Here is a 26,390-nt window from a genome sequence, read left to right as displayed (position 1 = left end):
ATGCTGCAGAATATTTGAGCTGCCCCAGGTATAGTGTGGTGCACAGCTGTGTGGGAGACTTGGCTTTGCTCCTCAAGATACCAGGGGAAGTGGGCCTGAGAGGGGGTGGGGACTTTGTGAATCTGGAGGAGGCTGGAGGACTGAGAAGTTGTTAAAGACCAAGAGGCAAATTCAGCCCTGGTTGCAGCTGACACAACTCCATTGACTTCAGAAGAGCTGCAGCAGCTTATGCCCAGGCTGAATTGGGCCTTGTGAATGCTCAGGAGAGTAAAGAGTTGTCGGGTGTAGGCTTTTAAAATGAGAGATGATGCAGTTTGATGATGCAGATTATTCTAGGACTCGATCCTGCAATGGGTGTAGCGCTTTGGCCCTGATCCAGCAAAGCACTTCAGCACATGCTTAACTTTAAGCATGTGTACAGTCTTTGCAGGTTTGAGCCCCTATTTAGATTCTGACAGTGCTTCCATCATTGTAACATCTGAATTCCTGCAGATTAGTAATATATAAACATCCACATGTTGTATTTCTAAAAAGCCATCTTGTACTAGTAAGAGATTTGTGGTATGCTGCGGTCTTATAAATATTCTGCCAATAGACTTGTTTTTAAATAAAACATGGGATATACTTAATGATCCCTGTTTTTAGGTCAAATGCACTATAGTCTAGTCTGTACAAAGGTTTATGGTGGTTTTTATCCAGCTGTTGCTTGAATCTAGGCCCCACAGGAAGTGCCACCTTTCCTGTTGCAGATGAATACGGACGCTTCTCAGCGAGTGAGCAGAAATTAACTGTCAGGGTTGCACTCGTTAATGGAGGCATGGGGAGAATGGAGAAAAAATGACCACTCTTTCCAGGTCTCCCAAATCACTTTTCATTAAAATACTTAGGATCATGAAGGATTTGTTGCCTCATTGGCACTAAACTGTGAGGGCTTCTCAAATCCTTGTTCTGCTCTTTCAGTAAGTTTCCAAAAGCAGGCACAGGAAACAGTTCAGTGCTCAGAGTAACAATTTGAAAAGGACTCTAAATGTCAGGCTATGATTTAGTGGTATCCAGTGACCAAGATATCTGAACAATTTGTCAATGATTTCTTTGATTCCTGCGTGCCTTACCCGAATAGGCAGTCCCCATAATTGTCAGGAATTTCCAAATTAGTGCTGCAGAAGAGGGTGGAGTTAGTTATGTTAACACTTGGCAGTGGCCCTGGTTTAAGGCCTGAGGGATGCTGTGTGTATATGTGTGTATTTCAGTTGTTGCATCCTGTATTGTGTGGTGTTTTTTTCTTCTTCTTCCTCTTGGGCTTCCTACTCAGCAGATTCTCATCCTGTCCGATATCTATCAGATCCTTTTAAAAAACAGAATTTATTCTAGTTTATATCAGAGCTAGAAACTATGTGCCGCTGAACTTAAAAATTTGATTTGCAATCAGGATGAAGAGATTCTTTTCTCAGCTCTGTTACTGACTCACAGACTTAGGCGAGTCACCTAACTTTCTGAGCCTGTATATTCCTCTTCTAAAACCTGGGGATAAAACTACTTGCCTACTTCATCGGAATGTTCTGAGTCTTAATTAATATTCTGTATTCTAAGATCTTGGTGGCAGATGAAAGGGTTATATAAGTACTAGTAATACTGAGAAAGCAGCCTCCTTGGAGTTCTCCAAACACATTGTGGAGGCTGCTAGCGTAGGAGAAAGGGACGCTCACAGAGTATTTTCCTGCACTGTTAATAGTAGATTAAATGTTTCTTTAAATAAAAGTTTAAAATATAAGGTGCAATTGAAATTAAAATGAGATTAAGTTGGTTTATTTCTGAGCAATAGTAGGGGTATGATCATGGATACTTAAAGGGAACTCAAAGCAAATATGTCTACAGGTACCCAGTATATGTCTGTGTGTATCATATAATGTTTGCCCTTACCTGCTTATCTGTGCTTTAAAAATGATTTCAGGTGGTGTTTATCGTCCATATTTTTTTTCCACTTCAGAAATAATGAGGGTTTAATTGTCCTCCCTTTACTAGAGGGCCTTGGTAAGATCTTGAGGGAGGAGCTGAGTAGCAGCTTGAAGCTGTAATGTGAACTGTGGCTTTCCCTCCTCCTGATGCTCACCTACAACTGAGCCAGCGGTAGCTCTGCACTGCTATGTATGAGACGCAGGCCTGACTAGAAGCCCGGCACTTATGTTTCTCAACATGCAGTAGGCCAGGGGCATGTATGTAACAAGATCAGTAACCCAAGGAGGAAAAAGAGAACCCCATCTTTCTGTGTGTTTATCTTAGGTATTTATAACTACTCATTGGGAGTTAAGGACTATGCTTTTATTTAATGTGCATTTAAAAATAAAATGTTACTATTCAATATATCTGGGAGAAATCTTGTTATATTAGGACCACATCGTGCCGTTGTCGCCTCATATCTTACCTCATTGATTTCAGTGGGGACTTCTGCCTAGCAATCAGTGGTAAGAGAAGACCAATTGACTCACAAGGGCAAGTTTTGAGATGAGTTCAGCTCCCACTGCTTCTCAGTGGGAGCTGCTGGGTGCAGAACACTTGCAATTCTGTCCTCTTCATTGAGGTGCCTGAATGGGAGCTGAGCTCTTTGGAAACCTGGCTTATAGTTTGAAGCAAAATGTGTCTTGTTTAGGCTGTAGGTGCAAATTAGTAAACTCTTGTTAAACTCCCGATCAAAGAACCTCTGTGTTTTCCTGTGGCCATGGCAGTCTCATTAAGGAGAAAATTTACTTAATGTAGTTAAGGAAATGGCTGGCACTAATGCCAACAATCCAGGCCAATGAATCTTCTTCCTCATGTTGGCTCAGGCTGATCAAGAGGACAGCTACTTTGGTGGCTGCCTCTGGGATCATGGGAAAAATTGAGACGTTGAATTTAAAGAAGAATGGGCTGGCTGCAGAATAGCTGGCATATGCCTGTTACTCATTCAAGCAAAAGAAACTAGACTATCTGAGAGGTTGCTGAGGGACTTGTTAATCATTGTTAACCATTGCTATGCTGTATTATTTTTTCTAGCATGGCAGGAATGCACAGTGTAGGTCAGACAGGGAGACAATTTGGTCTGGCAATTGGAGCAGGCGCCTGGACTCCTGGGTTCTGCTGCTGGCTGTGCCACTGACCTTGTGTGACCTTGGGCCAAGTACTTAAATTTCCCCTCTAGCATCGATTTCTCATCTGAGCAAAGTAGGGTGTAGCACTTGCCCATCTCGTAGAAGTGTTGTGGGCTTGAGTGGTTTAAAGCTCTTTATGTTAAAAGGTGCTATTGAAGTGCAAGTATTTTAACATTAGCATGGGTTGGCTTCATGTATGCTGCATTATATAGGGGCAACATTTTTATATAAAGTAGGTAATATATTTCTAGTCAGTTTCCTTCTCCCTTTTACTTTAGGCCTCATTACTAAGTGCCACAGCTTCATGGTAACAGTTGAATGATGACAATGTCATACCAAATCCATTTCTAGGGCAATATTTAGCCTTTTCCTCCTCAGTTAAAAACCCTGATTGTCTATATAACTAAAACATAGTTTACATGAATTCTATATACCAGAACTAAAATACATGCTGGCTGTAAAATATCTTGCAATCCCAACTGTTTAATTGTGTACTATGGACTTAATACTCCTGGCCACTAAAGCAGACTTTTCTTCAGCCCCTGTTGTAGGATTCAGTAGTTTTGGAGCATGGATTGCAATTCTGTCCTCGATTGCATTGCAAAGGTTTGAGTGGTCTTGGTGTACAGCATGCAGGAAGATGCTAGGGGTCTAGGATTTGTTCCAATATAGGTCTTGTTTGGACTAGGATTTAAAATTGCAATGTTAGCATGTGTTGGGTTACATGCTAACTAACAGGTTTTAAGAGTCTACAGTGGGCAAGACACTGGGCCCATACTAATCAAGACAAGGTAGCACATACTAATCTGGCTAGGTTAATGTTAACAGAGTTGCAGAATCTACAGAACTGGCCATACTGACCAGACCCATTGACTCTGAGTACCCGGCTTCCAGTATGGCATCAGGAATTTGTCATAGGTGCCTAGTGCAGTACCCAGCCACAGCTGGTGCTAATGGAGGAAAGGGTCATCAGCACTGATTTTAGAAGTCTTATTTTAAAAAGACGATTTTAAACTCAATTTCTCCTTGAGCCAGTCGACTCTTAACATCTTTTTGATGGAGGGCCAAACTTCAACCAGGCTGCCACATTTTCTCCAAAATGCAACTTTATCTGAGTATAACTTTCATCCTCTCGGTGCCACCACAGAACAGAGCCCGAGCATTCCAGGTACAACAGTCCCAAAGTAAAGCAATTGCCACTAAAAGTACAGATTAGTAGATAACACATGCACAACTCACAATGTAAAGGAAAATGACCTCCCACATGTATAAAGCACATTGGGAAAAATCCTGGAAACAAATTTTGAAGGAAATATTCTTTGCAAAGGAAGCTTCTAGAAGACCTAAGACATTACAGCCATAAAATGTGAACATAAACCAGCTACCAGAGATAAGGTAGCCCTGTTTTTTCTGGTTATCTGCAGTGTAGGGGAATAATGTGATATTTCTGGTTACACTGTGAGGTTTATCTGTGGGCAGCTGTTGAAATGTTGACTTCTTAATGGTGTCTACTGTATCTTACATGCTGTATCCGAGATGTCATTCATAACAATCACTTTTAAAGGAAATACTTTATTTGCAAACATTGTTCATGCATGTGTGTATGGCAATGGGAGAAGAGAAAGATGCTTTTACATTTTCCCCCCTTAAGTAGTGTGTGCACGTCTTTAATGACCCGTCGTTCTGTGATGATGCAGAAATGGCTTTTTTACTGCTGCATTTCCAACTCTGTTTCTGCCTGTTAGTAATTTTCCAGAGGTGGCTTTGAGGCTTTAACCCAAACAAATGGAGAGACAATATTATGACCTTCCATGCAGCAAACCCTACTCCCTAGTAAGAGGATAGTATTACCAAATTGCTTCAGCATGAGCTCTTGCTGAGGCCAGTGGCGTCTTACTGGAACTGAATTCAATCAAACTGAGGGTTCACAGGAATCTTGCAGGAATATATTCAAACAGCAGAGAGAGAGAGTTATATACATTATATATGGGTTAAATGTGCTTGCCCTCTTTTCTTAGTATGTTTCGGCAATAGTGAGCAAATTCCTGTGGGGAAATACATTTTTAGCTGCATCTGAACTGATTCAGATTTAGGATAAACCCAGTATAGAATCAAAACACACTGGATAGATTTAAAAAATACGTTGACAATCTCAAAAATGGCGGGTGGGAGGCAGATGCTGACAAGTGTTACCAATTTGCTGCAACAGTGCTATCCAAAACAAAGAGGATAATGGCTGGGAGGGTTTCTGAATCATTGCTGGTTACGCAAGATGTCCTCTCCCAAAAATCCTCGCTGAGTAACTCATCTGGAGCTATGCATCTCTTTGAAGGGGAGGAATTTCCCCCCTTTTCTCCTGTCATTGCTTTCTGGGCTGAATTTGCTCCATGGAAGCTACTCCAGCCTGAAGGATGCAGCAGCCTCTGTGTCCATAGTGCTCCCCTTGCAGCTAAGGACCTGTATAGGGAAGGGTCTTCTGCCCTGACTGCCTTTGTTCCCTCCACCTGAACCCCCCAGCAGAGCTGGGTTCGTCACTGGATGGATGTGACCTCCGCTGTCTTTCCACACCCCATTGCCTTGCCCCACAGAATGGCACTAGTTTAACTACAAGGATTCTGGAGCCCTGGAGGATATTGCAGGATGTGTCTCTAAAGAGCTTAATAAAATGGATGAACTGTATTTGTTTGGCTCTTGGAGTTTTACCAATCGGTCTCTTTTGGTGAGCAATCTAATAATATTCAGCTGCCCGTATCTAGATGGGAACACATTGTTCTTTGCTATAACTGATTTTTGGACATGTGGCAAAGAATACTTCAGGTAGCCTGGTGGTTGGAATTGCTAAGGAATTCTCTGCATTGTTCTGGGAAGTGGGTTTTTTAAGTATGTTCCCCTGTGAAGAGCTGGTTCCTGCTCTCCACAGCTCAGTGAATGTATTTGTTTAATTATTTCATTCCTGTGTATTTAGAGAGATGGATTTATTTCCGTTTGCTGGGAGCCTTGTAGTTCATGGATTTCAATGTGCAGTCATTTTTAAGCAATAAAATCTTTCTGACTAACTTGGAAACAAAGAACTGCTCAGGTCAGCCAGAACTCTCTTGAACAATGTAGCCTTAGAATCCCTAGCCTGTCTTGCTGCTCTTTATTGCAGAAATCTCTTGACTGCAGAAACAGTCTTCACAGTAAAAGAAGAAGAATGAACAAACTGCTTGATCAGGAGACCAAAGAACCTTTTGGGGGCACTTCAATGACTGATTTTAATTTTGTGCAATTTATTCCCATTATGTCGCGCTTAGACATCTGTGTAAAACTGTGTGGCAGGACTTCGGGAGGAATATTTTAGAAGGGAGAGTCTTGTTTTGAAATTTTTCCTGGAAAAATGACAGCATCTCTTTTAATAGTTAAATTCGACATCATTGCTACAGTTAACGTGTCTGACAGAATTAAAACGACACCCTAGGTATCCGGAAATGAACTTTGCAAAGTAGCCAGGCAGTGAAGTTCAAAGGATTTGTATGTCTGTATGTAGCCCTGTGCTGTTAGAATTGCACCAGGTACAGTAGAAAATGTTCTGTCCCCAGCATGGTTGTGCTGGAATGCTGTGCAGTAGCTGACAGCGTCCCAGCCCTGCATGAGCATAGTTGAATTCTTTTGGGATCTTTTGATTTTAAAAGGTGCTAGATTAATGTAAGAATATTAATAGGATGGAGTACTTCGCAACTTCAAAGCACGCCCCAAGAAGATGAGTTACTATAAGTAATGTGAACATTAATTTATTACCCAATTACATTCAGTATCATTTAAAAATCTGCCATTTTGTTATGTTTGTGTGTTTAAAAAATATCATTCTCAATCTATTTTTTTACAAATAAATCACAGTGAAGCACACAAGATTTAAACGTAATTTGATACCATGCTAAGAGAAAAGATTAACAAATGGGTTTAATGTTGGATAAATTCATATCAAAATGCAAAGAAATAGAGTGAAGCTAGCAACCACCAAAGCATCCAAATTGGTTAGAATTTGCATCTGGGAGTTAAATAGTTCGGTGGTATTGGGGAAAATGTTAAGAAATAGTCGAGAAGCCAGGAGTTTTTGGAGCAGAAATTGGAACCGTCAGGCTGTTGGTGATGGGAAAGGGCATGTTGAATGTACACTGCCTCCCTGCAGGCTCTTCTGGACTTGCGGGTGTTTACTGGTCCAAAGTTGCAGCCGCTTAGTCGCCAGAGTTTCCAGACCTTGCTGGAAGGGAAGGAACGGGAGGCAGATACTGCTCTCTATATCTTCATAAACGAGCAAGAGAGAGCTAAGTGGAGCACCTGTTGACTGAGAGGCCAGTTACAGAAGGACTGAAGCATCCCCTGCTGCTCTCTCTCCAACTGGCAGATGTTGTTCTGGTCATCGGCTTGGAGCAGCCAGTTTTGTTTTCTTGGGGGGGGCAGAAACCATGACAGTTAACAAAGAACAAGCCTCAGCTTGCTGCTTTCTTTTTTTTTTCTTTTGCCTGCAGCATGTTGGCAGTGTTCAAGAAACGCTGTTTCCAATTCCAGTCTTAGGAAAACATAGTCATAGTCTTGATTTATGTTAATAAAATCCCTCTGTGCTTGGCTGCAATATTCCTGGGCCTTTTTATATTGAGGACAAATCCATCCAGAAGATAAAATAGAACTAAACTTCTGCAATAAGACTTCAGCTGATGAATCCAGGTTCACAGTTTATTCCTCCAAGCTGATAGTCATAGTAGTGAAGAAGTCAGAAAATTTGATTTCCCTGAAGTATCTCCAAGATACCACGTTACCTCTTACAATTATTCTACTTAATCCACACACAGTATATTCTGTATGGCAAAGTTATACAATGAAGTGGTATTTTTCCCATCTCTGATAACAGTCTTCAGATACGTTAAGGGCTCTTATAAAGAGGACTGTGCTCAATTATTCTCCATGTTCACTGAAGGTAGGACAAGAAATAATGGGCTTAATCTGCAGCAAGGGAGATTTAGGTTAAATAGTAGGAAAAAGTTTCTAACTATAAGGGTATTTATGATCAGGAACAGGCTTCCAAGGGAGGTTTGGGAATCCCTGTCATTGGAGATTTTTAAGAACAGGTTGGACAAACACCCGTCAGGGATGGTCTAGGTGTACTTGGTCCTGCCTCAGCGCAAGGGGCTGGACCTGATGACTTCTTGAGGTCCCTTCCAACCCTACATTTCTAGATTCTATAGTCAGGTTGCTAGCCACTGCTGACCAGTGTTGCCACATCTTTGTATTATTTTTATCTATGCTAGCTAGATTAAAGTTATAAAGTGTATGCCTACCCATGCTGTGCTTCACTTGCAGTGCAGACGTACCCAAAGGGATGTTAAAATTTACCCGTCTTTTAATTTACTTGAACAAAGATGAGTTAAAGAGTTTCTGCACTAAAGCCCCTTTTAAACTTATTTTTTATGTACCTAATGCTGCTTGACATGGAAAGGATAACTCAGGGTTTTTTTTTTTTTTTTTAGAGAAAAATAAATCTGACTTTATGAAAAGCCACTGAACAAGCCATGCCTGTACTTTAGGTTTGGTACATGAGTTAAACATGTGCGGGCAGTGCTATTATGTTGGGCAATCACCTGTGTTACAACATTTCACCTGCAGGTTCGGCTGCTGGGAGCATTTTCAAAGTGAACATTTCAGTTGAATTTCTGTGGCCTAATTTTTTTTTTTTTTTTGGCTGGGCTCTTGGTATTTGTTGACTGTAGGCCAAAAACTTAATCCACACACATTCTTGCATTTATTTAATTATAAAACTAGTCAATGTTTTTTCTTTTAGCAGGTGATCGGCTGCTTTTTTTAAAAAAATTGTGCTTTATACAATTTTGGAAATATAGTAACTCATTGGATAGCACTGGGAGCCCCAAGATCCTTGGTTTATTTCATGCATAAGAGAGTTAGAGAGATCCCGATCATTGCTAACTTTCCTGCATGAATTACTGTCTTTTTGCATTTTTCCAAGCACTTTATCATGTTGTACCCTGCATTTGTACAGGAAGTGTGACCCTTGTGCAAAAACAAGGGACTAGGAACCAGAAACTCCTGGGTTCTGTTCTTGGCTCTGCTGCTGACGCGCTGCATATGAGTTTTGGCAGTCACTTAACTGCTCTGAGCCTCCAATAACTCAACTGTAGAACGGGCACAGTAATATCCACCTTACTGGGGAATTAAAAGGGTTGGTTTAATCTTTGTAAAGCACTTTGAGATTGTTGGATGAATAGCTCGATCTTCCTATCATCATTTTTTTAAATCAATGTTTTCAATAGCAAGAGTTTAATGTAAAATTGCATTAAAATGTTCTTGCATCTCCAGATCCAAATAAATGTGAAATCTTGAGCAATCGAGAGGTAAAAATACCTACTTACTGTACCTGCCCTGTTTGGGAAATCTTTGGTTGGGTTACTCACCGTTTATCGTACCTTTATAATAAAATACCTGTCTCTGGAAAATCCCCTAGGGCAGCAGCACTGCATCATGCTGTGAGATTAGGTCTCTGCTGAGTTTGGGAATAAATGATACCAGACTTGGGACTGGTGGAAAATAAGATGTTGCTGTTTGAAGCTTACCTACTCACACTGGGTTCTCGATAGTCAGTACTTAATTTGTGCCAGTGCTGAGCCCCGGCACCTCTGGGCTTGGCAGTTCATAGCCCCGGCATCTCTGGGCTTGGCAGTTCATAGCCCCGGCACCTCTGGGCTTCCCACATCAGTTACTAAAGTAAAAAAAATTGCTTGAGCCCAGGCACCTCTTTCATTACAAATGATGCACTGTCTATAGTGGCTTTATGCAGAGGGACTGAGGAGCATATGATGAGAATTTTTTGAAGGGATGACATGGCGAAATCAAGAGAATCTAAATTTTGCAGCACAGGGTTCCCTGCAAATTGGGTTCTGACTCTCCCGGGGAGTACTGCCTTCTTCAGCCATTATTGTGTCAGTTACTCCCGAGGGAATTCTGCACCAAAAATTAAAGATTCTGTACAAAAATTAAAAATTCTGCGCACGGTATTTTAAAATTCTGCATATTTATTTGTCAAAATAACACAATAGAATCACACCATTTTCAATTATTTTCTGACAAGTATTTTAAATAAATTACCAAAATAATTGAAAATGGTGTGATTCTATTGTGTTATTTTGACAAATAAAATATGCAGACCTTTGCAGAATTTTAAAATGTTTTAATTGTTTGGCACAGAATTCCCTCAAGAGTACCAGGGTTCTGTGTGGTGCAATTTGGGGGGGTGGGGTGAATCTGTATGCATAGGGACTCGGTGTGGGGTTCTGGGTGCAGAGAAGGAAAGGGGTGCATGGGTGGGGGGAAGGGTCACTGTACAGGGAGTTGTTCCCCCATCCACCCAACCCCTGTGCATCTGGACCCCCCCCCATGCTCAACCCCCCCCCGCCCCCGGGGGGAGAGGTGAGTGAGCACTGGTGCAGCCTCTCTTTTCTTCCCCACAGAAACCATTTTCTGCAAGGAAACAAAGAGAATCTGCGGGGGAGAAGGGGACATTTTTCTGCTGTGCTGCAGTTGCGCAGAATTCTCCCAGGGGTAGTCAGTGGGTGGTCATAACTTAGGGTCCTGCCCAGCATTTGAAGCCCAAACCCAGCTAACAATAATTGTGTTCGTATTTTACTCCTCTGGCAACCATCTTTATAGCTGTGTAGTAGGCCTCATTTGGACTGCAGTATCCACTGTGTTTAAACACTTCAAACAGATTTGGGCCATGGTTCCTTAACACGGCTAACACATGGTTTGGGCCTCTCCACATGAGAAAGGCCAAACCATATTCTAGCACGGCCTTTGGGTGTGCTTATAGTATGATATTTAAATGTGGTAGATTTCATACTGTAGATGGGACTATAGTGTGATTCCCCAAAGTAGTCTTTAACATCTCATTACTGTGAACACTACCATGCTGGGGGAGTCTGCTGTGATCTGGTAGTACCATCATCCAGATAACACAGATTGGACTTGGTTATGTAGATAGCACCAAATTGAGGTTACAAAATCATACAAGTCTGAATTGTGTTTTAACCCTGCTGGGGCCCTAATATTTCATAAATGAGTCTCCCAGCCTGATGGGTTTGATAGGTCAGGTTAATGTGGTTTGGCTAGCATAAGTCTTTGGGGGCAGTGAGAGAGAAGAATAGAGTGGAACTTCCTAGGTCGCTGTGGCTGCAGAAACAATGCTTAGAACCACACACAGTTGTTGCTAGCACTGTTCTGTCTGCAGTGTGGACAGAATACAAGTCCTTAACCTAGTTATAATGTGATTTTTGTCCTCTTTATGGTCGGATGGTTATGGCCTTGGATTGGGGCGCGGGAGTTCCGGGTGTAATTCTTTGTAGAGCTGGTCAAAAACTTTCATGTTTTCAAAACTTTTTCTGCATTTTTTGACAAGCTGTAATTCCTGGCTCTGACATAAGCCACCTGTGTGACTTTGGGCAAGTCACTTAACCTCTCTGTGCCTCAGATCCCCATCTGTAAAATGGAGATAATCCTTTCCTGCCTTACAGGGAGGTTGTGAGAATATATTCGTTAATGCTCGTGAATGCTCAGATACTAAGGCAATGGGATGGGGAGGGCATCTAGATAGGGCCTGTGACTGGGAATGAGATGGGTACCTAGATAGAGCCGGTGACTGGAAATGAGAGAAGAGGAAAGAAGAACGTGGAGCCAGGTGGGAACTAACATTATGATCATTATCCTCTCTTGTTTCAGCTGAAAAAGAAGCAGGTTTATGTCGAGAAGGTGGAGAAGATGCAGCAGGCATTGGTTCAGCTGCAGGCAGCCTGTGAGAAGCGAGAACAGTTGGAGCACCGGCTCCGAACTCGCCTGGAGAGAGAACTGGAGTCTCTCCGGATGCAGCAGGTAACCAGGATTAGTCCATGCACTGAGCAGTTTTTCATGTAAATATCTTTCTTGTAAGGTTTTCCTGTCTAACCATGCACATAACATACAGCAGAGCATGGTCTTTCCCCTCTTCTGTATAGAATTATAGCAAAAATATTCTTTTGCAAAATGTTGCCATTACCTTGCTAGGTTGGTATTGGTTTCACTCAATTGAGTAAACCCTTAAATCTATCCCAAAGTTTTAAAATTAAAAATAATAGCTGATTCCTCATCTGGGAGGCTGCAGGCATATATCTAGAAATTGTTCTGGACTCTTAATGACTCCTGCTTTGCATTTTAATTTGTAATAAGGTTTTAAGGCACCCCTAATATAGTCTAGATTTGTTGGGTGGTCACATGTGTTCACACAGCCTCAAACATTGGCCTGAAGACAGAACGCTCTTTGGAAGGCTTTTGAAGCCTGATAACATAAATGCTGTGGCTGGAGATTTGTAACCGCTAATATACACTATGCTCTAACAATTTGTATCGAGCCCATTTTTACTATGGGAAGAAAGGAAAAATTTTTTTCTGGGGATAGTATGAATTGAATTTGAATGTTTAGTTCTGTTTGAACTCATGTTAACAAACGTGAACTAATGTGATTGTAAATTCTGGTGTAAGTAGGATACAGACATTTGTTCCTAGTTGTGTTCAGCCCTAACTGCAACATAGTGTTCAATGTGACTAGGACCAAATGTTTAAACCCTAGAACAAACATTTGCTCTAGAATTAACAATTGTTTTAATTAACACAAGATAAAACAGGACTAACAATGCAAATGCAGACGTGCCATAAGTGAGGGAGAAGAATTACTACAATATGATAGTTTGCAGTTAACTGTTTTTTGGGGACAGTGGGGGCTGTCTCAGATTACAGTTAAAAATCCAGTTGATTGAAACATATGTCACGATATAATAGTAAATTAAATGGTAAACTACTTCCATTTTTTACTAGAAATGATATGATATATATGTGATTGACTCTAATGATAGGATTAATAAAAAAAAGTTTAAACATAAGTATATGAAGGAAGAAATAAGTTTATATTATTGATGAAACTGTCCTGAAAGAAGACCAGATTTAACACATTCTATAATGGGTCTAGATATAAATGTTATTCTAGATATAAAAAATTCTTCCTATCTAGTATAGAAAATATATTGAATTGACATAATTTGAGAATTATTTGAAGAGTACAAATTCTAACGTTATTTAAAACCAACAACTTGTAAGTGGACGTAACAAGATTTCTGCTTTAAACCATGGTTCCTCTTAAGGAAACAGAAAATGTAAAATAATCTGAATCCTGAGCCACACATATTAGATTGTCTGCTTGATTCCTTCTCTTATAAATGAGCTTTTCATAACTAGTTTTCTGGGCACAAGGTCTTGCACTGCAAGAAAAGATCTCCTTATAATACTTTCCTGTTTAATATTATTCTTTGAGCTTTTAGCATAGAAAATATCAAACATCTTTTTGTATTTTCCAGTATGCCTCTGTTTGGCTTATTGGCTCCAAATGGAATAAATGTATCTATGTTCCAAACCTCCTCTTAGAATTTAATTACTTCCCCCCTCAGTTCCCAAGTATAGCATGTGATCCCACTTTATATGTGACAGTGTCTAATCTCAGCCTCTTTTCTAATACTCGGGATTAATTTTACAAAAATTACAAGGGGTCTCATACATTGTCTCCTCCTAGTTCTAGTTCCCTTGCCTCTAGTGGCTTTTTGCCATTGGGCCATTTGCCATAATGCCATTGTTTGCATTATAAACAAAACTTGCTTTTCTAACTAATTATATTCCTTCTTGTAATAAGTGAATGATATCCCATGCTGCATCTTGTGATTGGAGCTGTGTTGGAAATCTGCTCAACAGAGGCAAATGCATTTGTTTAACCTGGTTATGATGTGGCTTGGGCTTTATCCACATCGCTTGTTCATAACTCAGTGTGGGCACAACAACGTTACCAATGATTGTTAAACTCTTTGGCCTGATTCAGATCTTGCTTACTCTGGTGTAATTCCATTTAAGGTAGAGGCATTACTTACATTAGTGTAAATCCGGAGTGATATTGGAATTGGGATCCCTATTATTTTGGCTGTGTGGATGGGCTTTAGGCACCACATCTGAGTAACGTGATACAGCTTTCCAAAAATATATATATATAGGGGCGGCTCTATGTATTTTGCCGCCCCAAGCATGGCAGTCAGGCGGCTTTTGGCGGCATGCCTGTGGGAGGTCCGTCTGTCCCACGCCTTCGGCATACCCACTGCCAAATTACCGCCGAAACGGCGGGACCGGCGGACCTCCCACAGGCACGCCGCCGAAGGCAGCCTGACTGCCGCCCTCATGGTGACCGGCAGGCTGCCCCCCCCACGGCTTGCTGCCCCAGGCACGCGCTTGGTGCGCTGGTGCCTGGAGCTGCCCCTGTGTGTGTGTGTGTGTGTGTGTGTGTATATATATGTGTGTATGTATATAATATAGTAGTAGTGGGGGTGGGTGGGCGGGCGTGGGGGGGGGATTTTAATTGGGTCACAGTGTTCATGAAAGAATTATTCATGGGCCACATTCTCTTAACTGGGATAAATCTGCATATCTTCAATGGCTTCAGTGGAGCTCAGGTGATTTGCCCCAGCTGGTGATTTATGGATTTTAAAGCTTGAAGGTATCATTACGATCATCTGATCTGACCTCCTGCCTAACGCAGGCCATAGAATTCTGCCCAGTGATTGCTCCATTAAGCTGATAACTAATCTGGCCTCCTCATCCCACATGTGAAAACAGGCTCTTCCAAATCTATTCTGATGCGTTTTGTTCTTTTGAAAATCAGCGTCAAGGTACATCTCAGACTGCCAGCGCCTCGGAGTACAACGCCACAGCACTTATGGAACTCCTGCGGGAGAAGGAGGAGAGAATTCTTGCCCTGGAAGCCGACATGACTAAATGGGAACAGAAGTACCTAGAGGAGAGCGTGATGAGACAGTTTGCTTTGGATGCGGCAGCTACGGTGGCTGCTCAGAGGTAAATGAAACTATTCATTACAGGGTATTTTTCCAGTAGAATGTCATATTTCCTACCGATGAATGTTACCCTGAGTCTCGCTTTTCCATGACTCCTCTCCTTGCCCTCCAGACGTCATCAGCTAAAACTCCTGGAATAGAGGTGGAGCTTGGCTGCTTTTGCTGGGATTCCTGCGTAGTTGCCAGCATTTAGAAACTTTGAAGGGACTGTTCCATCAAATGAAAGAACTGTGTTTTCATGCATTTATTCATCTGAATGGCTCCTGGAAGCTGCTGACTCAAAAATAGATGGTAGGGCAGAAAAAGATTTACAAGAATCTGTCCTTGCTGCCGTCACGTGAGATGGGGGAAGCTTGGTGATTCACATCGTTCAGCCTGAATGCCACACTTGTTCACCAGTCAGTTTTTGCAAATTACTTTGTGGTATTGTCCATAATATGGCTGCTAACCAGAGACACATATACAGAAATTCCCCTTAAAGCATTCGGGGCTGTGTAGAGATGGCATCGTTTTTGGGGGCAGGGAGGGAATGGTGTCTGAAATTTGGTATCCAACTTAGATTCCAAGACAACTATCCAGAAATAAATAGGTTGTAAATAGGCTTCAGTTAGCTGGTGAGCAAGTGCTGCTAATGGGGTGCAATTGGGTAGTGCTTACATGTGATTTTATTGCTAACTGGTGCCTGGCTCCTGACAGAAGAGGTTTTTTTGGCCGTTTTGTAAGCCAGATTCAAGTGCAGATGTTGCAACTTTGCTACTTTTGCCTAAGTTCGTAACTTATTACAGGATCATAGTAAAAATCAGCGAGGAGAGTTGCAGCATCTGCAGTGTTATCATTTAAAGGGTTATCTTCTCTCACTCCAGAAGCAGCCTGTTACCTCAAGGTATTAATGCTTCTTGTGCACTGTTTTCCAGCTTCCCTGAGATTCTCTAAATGGCTTCTTTAAAGTGTGTCCAGGGGACATGTTATATTTTCAGCCCACGCTGATAAATAGGAGTGTGGTCTGTTGGTTGTCACGTATGGGGAGAGGACACATTAACCCAGTTGACATTGTATTTAAATAAACAAGCAAGGAAGGTTTCCAGAGTCAGGAAAGCTCCCATCTCCAGACTTTAGTTTCCTATTTCCTTCCAACTGCTGGTCCTTAAAGAGACAGATCTATTACTGCACTAGCATCTGACGGACAAAAAGTTAATTCCAAGTTAAGATTGGCCACCATTCCTCCCAAATGTTCCTCATTTCAAGGCGACACCATTTTTAAGTTTCCTGTCTGAATAGTCTCTTTGTGTTCCTTATTTTGGGGTTTTGCCATTCACTGCATCCCCATTCGTGCCTTGGCAGAGTGAGAGGTAGGCTGGCCACTCCACTCTTAACCCTGCCAGACGTGGGAAGTAAAATTGGCACATTATAATGATTTGGTAGCTCTCATCCTGTCTCAGGCTGATGCAGTCTTAACATTATTTGAATGTGCATTTATGTTGTATGGGGCCTTCTAAGTGTTAGGACCCACATGGTGGTATAATGGCATAGCATGACGACTGGTATTGAAGTGAACAAGGGATGTAATATTACTGTATTAGTTTTATTAGCCTGCATCTCATTGTTTAAAATATGGGATGCTACAAAGTATCAACATAAACTCTCTTCTCATTCTACTCTAACATTTGGGCTGAGACTCTCAAAACCACATAACGGGTTTGGATGCCCAGTTCCTATTGGTGTCCGTATCCCCTAGCTGATTTTGAAAATCTCAGCCTGAGTGATTGGTGTGTAGTGTTTTTAACCTAAATGGCAGGCTGGTCTTCCTAGGACGTATTTAAAAAAAAAATCGATCTGAAATGTAAGTGTATAGCAGCATTAAATACTTGGTGTGGGTTTAGCAGACTATGCAAAGATTGCAATGGGGCAGTGGTTCTCAACCTGCAGCCCAATCAGCACAGAGCTGTGGCCCATGTGACATCCTCAGGGCCATACAGGTAGTATTGGATGTGGCCCACATAACACACTAATGGTAAGTAGGTTGAGAACTACTGCAATGGGGGAACCCTAAGTGTGTTGCATAGAAGTTAAAGTGAAAGAGGGCTGTTTATGCTCCATAGCCAACCAATACCCAATACATTTGAGCACTAGCCTGTAGGAGAGAGGACTATATATCTAAAATGATCAGACATAAATTCACTATATTCTAGCTTAAAAGAGAACATGTGTGTCTAGCCTCTCATCCTGGAGTGCCATTTCCTCTACATCCTTGTCCTTGACTACACACAGACTTGCCCGGGTTTAACTAAATCAGTTTAAGAACACACCTTTAGTTGAGCAGGATTGTGTGTAGAGTAGGCCCTTGTTTTTAGTGACTTAAGACATCTCAGTTGTTTCTTTAGTGCTGGGAGATGGATTTTCCTGGTTTGAGGTGGTCCATAGCCAGAAATGGAGACCTTGAACAAGCCTTTACTCAAAGAAGTGGATATCTTTGTTAAATAGTTTTGAGAGATCATTGTGTGCTGTTGGGATGAGGACAGTGGATTCATATGGTCCTTTATCTGCTATACTGCTCATTCTCAGGGACACAACTGTGATCAGCCACTCGCCTAATGCTAGCTACGACACCTCCTTGGAAGCTCGCATTCAGAAGGAAGAAGAGGAGATCCTGATGGCCAATAGGCGGTGTCTTGACATGGAGGGCAGGTAAAATGCAGTTCGTTCTCAGACAGCTTCTTTTGTATTGTAATTTTAAGTTGATGGCTGGGGCAGGCTATTGCGAATCATCCCATCGGGGTATGGTAGCCCCACTTATAGCAATGTAATATGAGAGATACCGGGTTGTGCTCACTTGGTTGAACAAAACAATTGCATTTTCTTTCACTATTGATATGGTTTGGATTCATAAGTGCCCCTCAGACTTTTGATTCTGTTTATTTTTTTAATGTTCTGTCCCCATTTATCTGCTCTTCTTGTTCCTCTTCACCACCTTCATACAGACGCGTGCCTCTAACACCAAGCTCAGATACATTTGGATCATGTCTTAACAGTGCGGTTCCATGGGGGTGTTTGTCTTGGTGTTTGGCACAGTGCAGGTACGCTGAAGAGCATTAATCCCTCCTCTTCCTTATCCCTTTGCTGTCTGACCACAGCTCTTGGATCTCAAATGGCCTCTGCAGTTGTTGTGTCCAGTAGCCTGAGGTGGGCAGCTCAGTGAAGATCTCTCGAGTGTAGAAAGTCTTGTCCATGATCTGGCGCTCTGGCACGGTGAGCCAGTGAGCACCCATTATTCAAGTCAGTTAGCTCGGTTGCATTCTCTTTAACAAAGAGCTGCACTAATTCCCCGAATGCCTAAAAAGCAAGGGATATTTACAGGAGCACAGTCTTTGGACTTTGAAGCATCAGTCTGAAGATACTGTTCTTTTTGTTATCCTCTCAGGATAAAGACTCTCCATGCTCAGATCATTGAAAAGGATGCCATGATTAAAGTCCTCCAGCAGCGCTCCCGGAAAGAGACCAGTAAGACAGATCAGCTATCTTCAATGAGACCAGCTAAGTCCCTGATGTCAATTTCTAACACCGGGTCAGGCTTGCTGTCCCACTCTTCAACACTGAGCAGCACTCCCATATTGGAAGAGAAGAGGGAGGACAAAAGCTGGAAGGGCAGTTTAGGTAACATTGTAATCCTAACAAAAACACTGCTAGCTATGTTAAGGGAGCGCGGTCTAAAACTACTCGCGGGGAGTGTGAGCAATGGAAGGACGATGTACTGACCGAGGGCGCTAGGTGCGCTACAAACAGATACAAAGATATGGTCACTGGCCTGAAGGACTCACAGCCTTTATTTGGAGAAAATGTGTTGTAATTAGTCTAAGTTATTAGTTATTTTTTCTGTAGATGGCTTGGGGCCCAAAACTACTCCCATTGCTGTAAATGGGAATTTTTTCAATTAACTTCAGGGTGAGCAGGACTACACAGAAGTGGGCCATGGAGGGGAAGCAGCATTGTCTAGTGGCTGGAGATAGGGCGTGGGAGTTGAAACATATTCCAACATTACCTTTATAGTGCTCAGTGACCTTGGTTTTCCCAACCTCTGTGCCTTACTTTCCCCGTCTGTAAAATGGGGATAATGCAGTCCTTTGTAAAGCACTTTGAGATTGGCAGTTGAAAGGAGGTGGGGAAGTGCAGAACTGTGAACTGGGCAGAACTAGTGCTGCGATGCTCCTTATACGTAAGTGCTTTAAAATCTGCTTCCCTTTCTGTCCACAAAGGTGTTCTGCTGGGTCCAGAATATCGCTCGGAATCCATTCCTTCAACTCCCTCGCCGGTCCTTCCCTCCACCCCGCTGCTGTCTGCACACTCGAAAACAGGCAGCCGAGATTGCAGCACGCAGACAGACAGGGGAAGTGAACAAAATAAAGCTGCTTCCTCTGCAGTGGCCCTTGTACCAGGGCGACTCCCCACTACCAGTGTGCCCTACAATTCAGACAAAACAGGTAACTAGACCCAACTGGTCTCCAGTGGGGGCATTGGTATGAGGTCCGTGTACTTTCTCTCCCAGGGTGCTAGTCATGCAGAGCCTTTTGGGGTTGCCAATTCTATGGGTTTAGTTGTTGGTAGAGTGATATGAGTTAGATGGTTATCACAGTAAAGGCTGGGTCTCAGAGGGCCCTTTGGTGAAATGTTAATGCTAAAGGGACAGATTCTGATCTCCATTACGTTAGTGTAAAGACAGAGTGACTATACTGGTTTTAATGCAGTCACTGCAGATTTATACATCATTGCATAACTAAGAAAGAGAGAGAAAATCTGAATTTTTAAATTTAAAAAGCTGCTGTCAGTCTTTTGGCCAACATCACAAACTGCCTTTATGAATAAGCAGGAAACTCCCTTGTTCCAATCATATCCCCACTATAGCTGTAGTTGGCAACTGGAGTTATAGCTTGGTTCTTTTCTGTTTTGTTTCCTCCTCTTGATATAGATGGGCCAGTTTTCCACTCCAGCACTTTGGAAAGAAAACCGCCCGTTCACAGTTTGGGGCAGGACCTCACTGATGCAGAAATGGTGGAATACCTCATCTGAAAGGCTGAACTTGTATCAAAGCTGGGACATAATAGCAAGAATTTTTTAAAGAAAGACATTTTTATTGGAAAAAATATAGTACCTGAGTAATAAAGGAACACTCAGCTCTTTGCTCTGGTATATTAGGTCTCAAAAATGTGGACAGGTTAATTTATAATTTGTTCTAAATTATAAAATACTTGTTCTTTGAAAGTCGTTTCCTCCTCTCTCTTCCTCCCCAAGCTTGTTTTTAATACTGGATCTGGTAATGTCTGGATAAAACCAAGGTCTTAAATGCACTAAATTCTATTTTTAATTTCAGTATTTTTAAAACCTTGTATTTAAAAAAAAAATAGTACTTACTTTCATAGCAGTTGGTTAATTTCATTTGAACACTGCCAAGATGGGCATAATGATTCTGCAAATTTATTGAGCACCAGGTCACACAATGACCACGTAACATCACAACTAGATTGCGGTGCTTTGTTCTGGATGTCACTGAAGGCTCCAGAGTACAGGTATTCTGAGTAGCTTTGTAAAATGTATAAGAGATGATCAAGGGAGCTTTTTTTCTCTATTGCCCTCAGTAGTACGAAGTCAGCATGGATATCCCATATTCCAGGGCCAGAATGATTTCAATTTTCACAATGTGCTCATGCACTTTTTGGGGGGTTTTTTGTACTCTATTGCAGTCACATTGTTTTTAATAGCTCCAGAGATTGTTATGTTTGTCATTTTCAGCAGTGTCAGAGGGTCCCCAGTACTTTTATACATATATAATTTTGAGTAATTTATACAGTAGATAATAAATAATATATTGCATTCAGGTTTTAAGTTAATAAATATGAAGAAACTGTGGGCCTAATCCTGATCTCAATAACATCTGTTTTTCACTATTGAAACTCCACTGTCTTCAGTGAAATTACTCTGAATTTCCACCGGTGTAGGTGTTGAGCCCTGTAGTATTTGAATATTAGCAACTTGATCTGCTGCATTAGACCTTGATAGAGAATTATTTTTGGTATATTTCCCTCTATTTCAAATCTCTTTCTAGTTTGTATGTCCCTCATTCCATGAAATAACGGATTCTCCTTTCATATAGCAAAGTGTCTGTGTTAGTACCTTACACAAGGTAAAGGGTACAGTTGGTTATTGTCAAAAGTTTCAAGTGGCAAATTCTGTGTGCTTCCAAAATATTTCCCTCTTCTAACTGGAGAGAGCAGCATTTCTGTGTTTTAAAGTATTTAAGGGAGTAAGTTTCACATCTGTTCATCATCATGAGTTTCACTTTCAGGTTTTTAGGAACTAGCCCAAATGCTGCAGTGCTTGGATTGCAAACCCTGCAGGGGGATGTTCAGACACATTTTAAAAAAGGCTTGTTTTGAGGGTTTTTTTTTTTTTAATTTTATGAAAATACTTGTATTAATATTAGTTTGTTTTAAAACACTTGGTTTACTTAAATTTTATGTCTTTACCCGACAGTGCTGCTAAAGCATCTCAGCTGATCCCAAAATTCCACTACAGTATTGTAGTAGCCAAATCTTCCTATGGACTGACGTAGCTTCATGTTAAAGCACCAAGCCTTATCCTGCAATGGACTCAGTACCCTTAACTCCCACTGAGTAGAAAGCACTTGGCGCCTTAGTGCATTAGGCCCTAAATTGCAGTGGGCGTACGAAGGCTGCAGCGCTATCACCTATTGGTACTTTGTCTTCTAGCCTCTGGCTAATTGACTTTTAAAAGGATCAAAGTAATTGGCCCTAACAGATCAGTGGAAGCAGCCTGGATTTTACAGGGGAGAAGAAAACCCAGGAAGGTGTCCCCCATTAATAGGCCTCAGATACCTTTCTTGATTTTCCACTGTCCCAAAGTTAACACTGTAATGCCTGAATATCAGCTCAGAGTGAGATTATATTTTACTTGAAGCAATCATTCAGCTAAATGGATCACGCTTTACTCTTGAAAGGCAGTTCCTCTTGGTCCTGGTGGGTTTGCCACTTGCTAATTTTAATCTTTGAGAAGTCTTAGAACCATAAAAGTTAGAGATGGCAATGTATGTTGGTAAGAGATGGCCCCAGTGCAAATACCCTGACTTTGCCACTGACCTCTTTCTCCAACAGCCTGAATCCACCCGCCAAACTGGACACCCACAATGTGTGGGATAATTCAGAGCTGTACTTTGAGTTGGCCCATCTCTACCACATAGGTCCTCATCTTTCCTCTTGGCCTGTGCAGAATTGTTCCTTAAAGTTCATTCTGTTATATTTTGTCCAGGCAAGTGTTCTACCCCTTTCCATGGGGATACCCATCACAGCCTCATAGCTCTCACTGTTGAAAATAGCTAATGTTCTCTTTTGCTTAATTTCATCCCATGACATCAAGTAATGCCTACCCTGGATGATTCTAAATGTTGCCTCTCCTCCTTTGTAGTCATTGGAAGCATTGTGTGACCGTATCCCTCCTCCTGCCATAGGATTGTTCCCTATTGTACATTTTGTGGGCTGGGTTTAATACAGTGAACTGCTAGGGAGATTGAGAACATAGCTGTGAGAGAGATTTAGTGTGAGAAGTGCAAGTCTTTTCGTTAGTCTGGAAAAACTACGTTCTTGAGTGCTACTTGGAAGCAGGTAAGAAATGTTGCATCCTGTGCCCATTAGTCCATTCTAACTCAATTGACCTGTATTGGTACTAAAATTTATGTATCAATTATGCACATATGTCTGATTGGGTAAACTCCAATTTGCATAGGTCCGTGTGTGTGGATGATTAGGATGGACCAGTCAACTCTGGTTGTTTGTCCTCCCCCAACTCATTCCTGGTAACAAAATTCCATTGTAATTAGTCTAATGAAGAAAAGAAATAGGGGGTTAAGCTTTCTGAGTGAATCACAGATGTTGCACAGCAGTGCTCTCCTCCTGAAAATGCAGGCTAGAAGTCTCCAGTAATGCAAAACTTCAGTGTTACATGGTGGCTTTGACAGTTCTGGGCAAATGTGAATGAGTTTGGAGGGAAACATTTCTCCCAATTTCCTATTGCTTTAGTTAATTTCCCTGTTTTCTAGCATTGATGTCATGAGTTAAATTTTTATTACGGTCAGCCATTTAAAAAAGGAAGGAAGTGAAAACCGGTGTATTATTCTTGTGTGAGCTGGGGAGCTGAGGTCTTCTTGCTGAGCTGACAAACTAGGAGCCATCAGGAATATATTCTTTCCCCTAAGCCTTCCCTAAGTGATCCTGATGTGACTCTAAACACGCTGCTTTCTTTGGAGGAGACGTGTAATACAGTTTTCAGTCTTTCTCTGTACAGATTTTTCAGTTTTGTTTTTAAACAGAAGCTACTTAAAGAAGTCAAACTGCACACCTGGTCCTTTTCTTTCTGTAGACTACTTTCTGCTGAAGTAAGATTGTAATTCAAAGTAATTGCAATGATCTTAAATCTCAAACCAAACTTTAGACTAAGAGTTTGTCTTAAACTCGGGTATTAGAAGCAGAGTTGCAGCTTTTATAAGGAAAACCTCATATTCCTCTTTGTAGAGCAGAACAAGCATACATTTTTCATCTCTTTCTCTTCCCCTTAAATGCTCATGAAGAGTCCAATCCCACAAATGCTTTCCATGGGGAACTACCTTGAGATTTAATGGCCCAGGGACTGAGTAATAGGAGTCAGAGACTTTCATCACTAGATGATTGGTTCAAATCTGGCCCCATGTCACTAGTGACGTTAAATGGCTCCCGTCTATCAGCTGTTTGTTGATTAAATGAATTAGTGGGTTTTCCTAGGAGCTATCCATGTGGCTGGTTTGCACAATTCACCCAAAAGTTACCAAGAACTCTGCATGCTCCAGGAGCCCATTGCTCAAATTATGTGTTGCAATAGTCTCTCTAGACATCTGTCCAGTGAATCCTATTACTAGCAGCCACCAAAGAGACTGTTGTTTATCTGGTCATTACAATGGTGGCAGTGTACCACTGCAAATTTAGTATGGACAGACTTTTTTTGGCCTTTGGATTTTAACACCCATTAGGACTGGTGAGCACCAGCACAAGATTTACTCTGATTCTCCACACTGTGTCGAATGTGCCTGGGGGTTCTCTTTTCATATATTCATATAGGAACTTTTTAAAAAGCTAGCAATTTTATGTCTAGAAAGTAAAAGACAGTAAATATAATTGTACTACTGTATTTATGAAGAAAATACTTATTTTCCTTCCCCAAAAAGATCTTACTCTAGGGTAGTTTTAGTTTTTGATTTTCTAGTAATGTTTCTTAGGCTTTCAGGAAAGCATTGAAACCCGTCTTGTTTGCACTATTGTGTAAATGTAAAACAAGTGCTGAGCTAAGGAGTTTAGATTAAAATAACAGGCCCTTCCTTCTCCAAACTCAAGCAGAGCCTTTGGGGTTTTTGTTTTAGTTCTCAAATGTTTAAATAAGTTTTCAGCCACCTCTGCTTTCTGGCTGGGACCAGAAGCAGAAGTGTTGAAATAAATCTTGGGTGACTGTCCCTTGGGATTCCACGCAACATCCACAGGTCAACTTGATACTGATCAGAACCTTTAGAGGTTTGCCTCTCCATAGAGTCAATGGTAAAACTCCCATTGACTTCAGTGGTTCTGAGAGAGATTCTCCAGGATTCTAGTTCTCTAGTTCTCCATTTATAGAATAGTAATTGTTAGATGGGTTACCATTTTATACTCTCTTGGTTTTCCTTTCCCTGGAGTTGTGACCTACAGGGAAGAGCCAGAAGAAACTGACCAATGTGCTGCTTATCTTTAGGGTCCAGAATATCAAACCATGAATGGAAATACGATAAGTTTGCTATTTAACAACCTTAGAACATGTATCAAGAGGATGGTCTTTTTTTCTATGTAAATCTATATTAAAATAAATTGTGTGGATTATTTTTTTCCTTTTTGTTTAAACTGTCAAGCTGATTTCATAATTGGGAAATGAACTGTTTTGTAACTCAGTTGTTGAAATAGCCCTAAAATCTTTGAAGAATGTGGCAGCTTTAATTCTTTTTTAAAAAGTGTAAATATGCACTAAATCTTTTGTAAATGTCTGTATTATCATGTCTGTAGTTACCCATAAAAATATCTTCAATGTGTTTTAAAATGTGGATCCTGTGTTTTGAAATTTATTTTTATCATAGGTTTGCTTTTTTTTGTTTTTAATTACCACAAACATTTTCTTTCTGTCAAAAAAGTGTATTAACACTCAATCCAATTCACTTGGGGACCTGATTCTAATCTTACTTACACAGGTGTAGATCGGAAATCGCTTCACTGAAGTAAATGGAGTTTGCACCACTGTGAAACCAGTGTGAGAGGAGAATCCAGTTCTCTGGCTCGCATTTTCAAAAATGTGGTTGAAACATGGGGAAACTAATGTGTTTTCAATTATGGGGGAAAATCTGTCCCTTTTTTAGTTGAAAAATTTTTTGGTCAAAAAAGCAAAATGTGAATTTTTCCAACCAATTATATAGCAGGTCAGAAAAACAGGATCAAATTTTTCTGAAAAATGTTTAGCAAAAAAATCATCTCCTTTCTTTTCCCTCCTCTGCCCCCTCACCCCCACCCCCCAGTTGAAAAAATTAAATGTGGAACATTTTGAGTGGCACTAACAATTTAGGGGTCTTCAATTTTTGGCTGCCCAATTTGAGAAGGGCTCACTGTTTGAAAATCTGGCCATTTTTGGGTGCCTGAAATTGGATACCCAAAATCACAAGTTACTTTTGAAAAGCTTGCCCTTTGTCTTTAAGCTGCTGATGTAAAGTTTGTTTGTTTATTTCTGGTATGAGTTGAATACTTCCATTGCTTTATTTTTCCCCCCTATCTTGCACTGGAAGGGAAAGAATGCTGATCATCTGGAGGTGAGTAGGTCTCAGCAGTCTTGTCGGAGTTGATGTATTTTCATTGTTAATCTTTAGAAGAGGAACTTGATATTTCTCATCTTCATGAGCTGCCAATAGTTTCTTAAATAATACTGGGTCAGCAAATCTGGGAGCCAGAGGTTAAATTAAAACAATTGGTCACAGCACTATAGAAATTTTAATGAAGGGTGGGTGTGTCTCTGTCTGTCTCCCTTGCTTGCGAGCTCATTTGTCTTGTTTAGCTGTGCAATCCATGGACAACGGCAATGGCCTTCTGCAAAGTTGGCTTTTCTGCAGTGCAACTGTAGCACATTTGAAAGTGGCCTTTTAAACACCATTTAAACATGGTGCAAAACCCAGTTCATAACACAGTTTGGCCACTCATTGTGGATGTAGCGA

General features: G+C 41.2%; 1 protein-coding gene across 3 annotated transcripts in view; it reads left to right on the top strand.

The window, feature by feature from the left end:
* Positions 1–25,240, top strand: part of AMOT (angiomotin) — a 94,213-nt gene extending 68,973 nt beyond the window's left edge. For all 3 annotated transcript variants that reach the window (XM_034782265.1, XM_034782264.1, XM_034782263.1), the window contains exons 8-13: positions 11,886–12,035; positions 14,893–15,083; positions 17,645–17,767; positions 18,501–18,733; positions 19,333–19,557; positions 20,043–25,240. In XM_034782265.1, coding sequence (XP_034638156.1) covers positions 11,886–12,035; positions 14,893–15,083; positions 17,645–17,767; positions 18,501–18,733; positions 19,333–19,557; positions 20,043–20,143 — 1,023 coding nt within the window. In that variant the 3' untranslated portion in view covers positions 20,144–25,240. The remainder of the gene's footprint in view (positions 1–11,885; positions 12,036–14,892; positions 15,084–17,644; positions 17,768–18,500; positions 18,734–19,332; positions 19,558–20,042) is intronic.
* The last annotated feature ends 1,150 nt before the right edge of the window (positions 25,241–26,390 follow it).

Source organism: Trachemys scripta, chromosome 9 (assembly GCF_013100865.1).
Source record: "Trachemys scripta elegans isolate TJP31775 chromosome 9, CAS_Tse_1.0, whole genome shotgun sequence".
NCBI classification, from domain to species: domain Eukaryota; kingdom Metazoa; phylum Chordata; order Testudines; family Emydidae; genus Trachemys; species Trachemys scripta.
The sequence above is the reverse complement of the archived record's forward strand: the minus strand, read 5'-3'. Positions and strand labels throughout refer to the sequence as shown.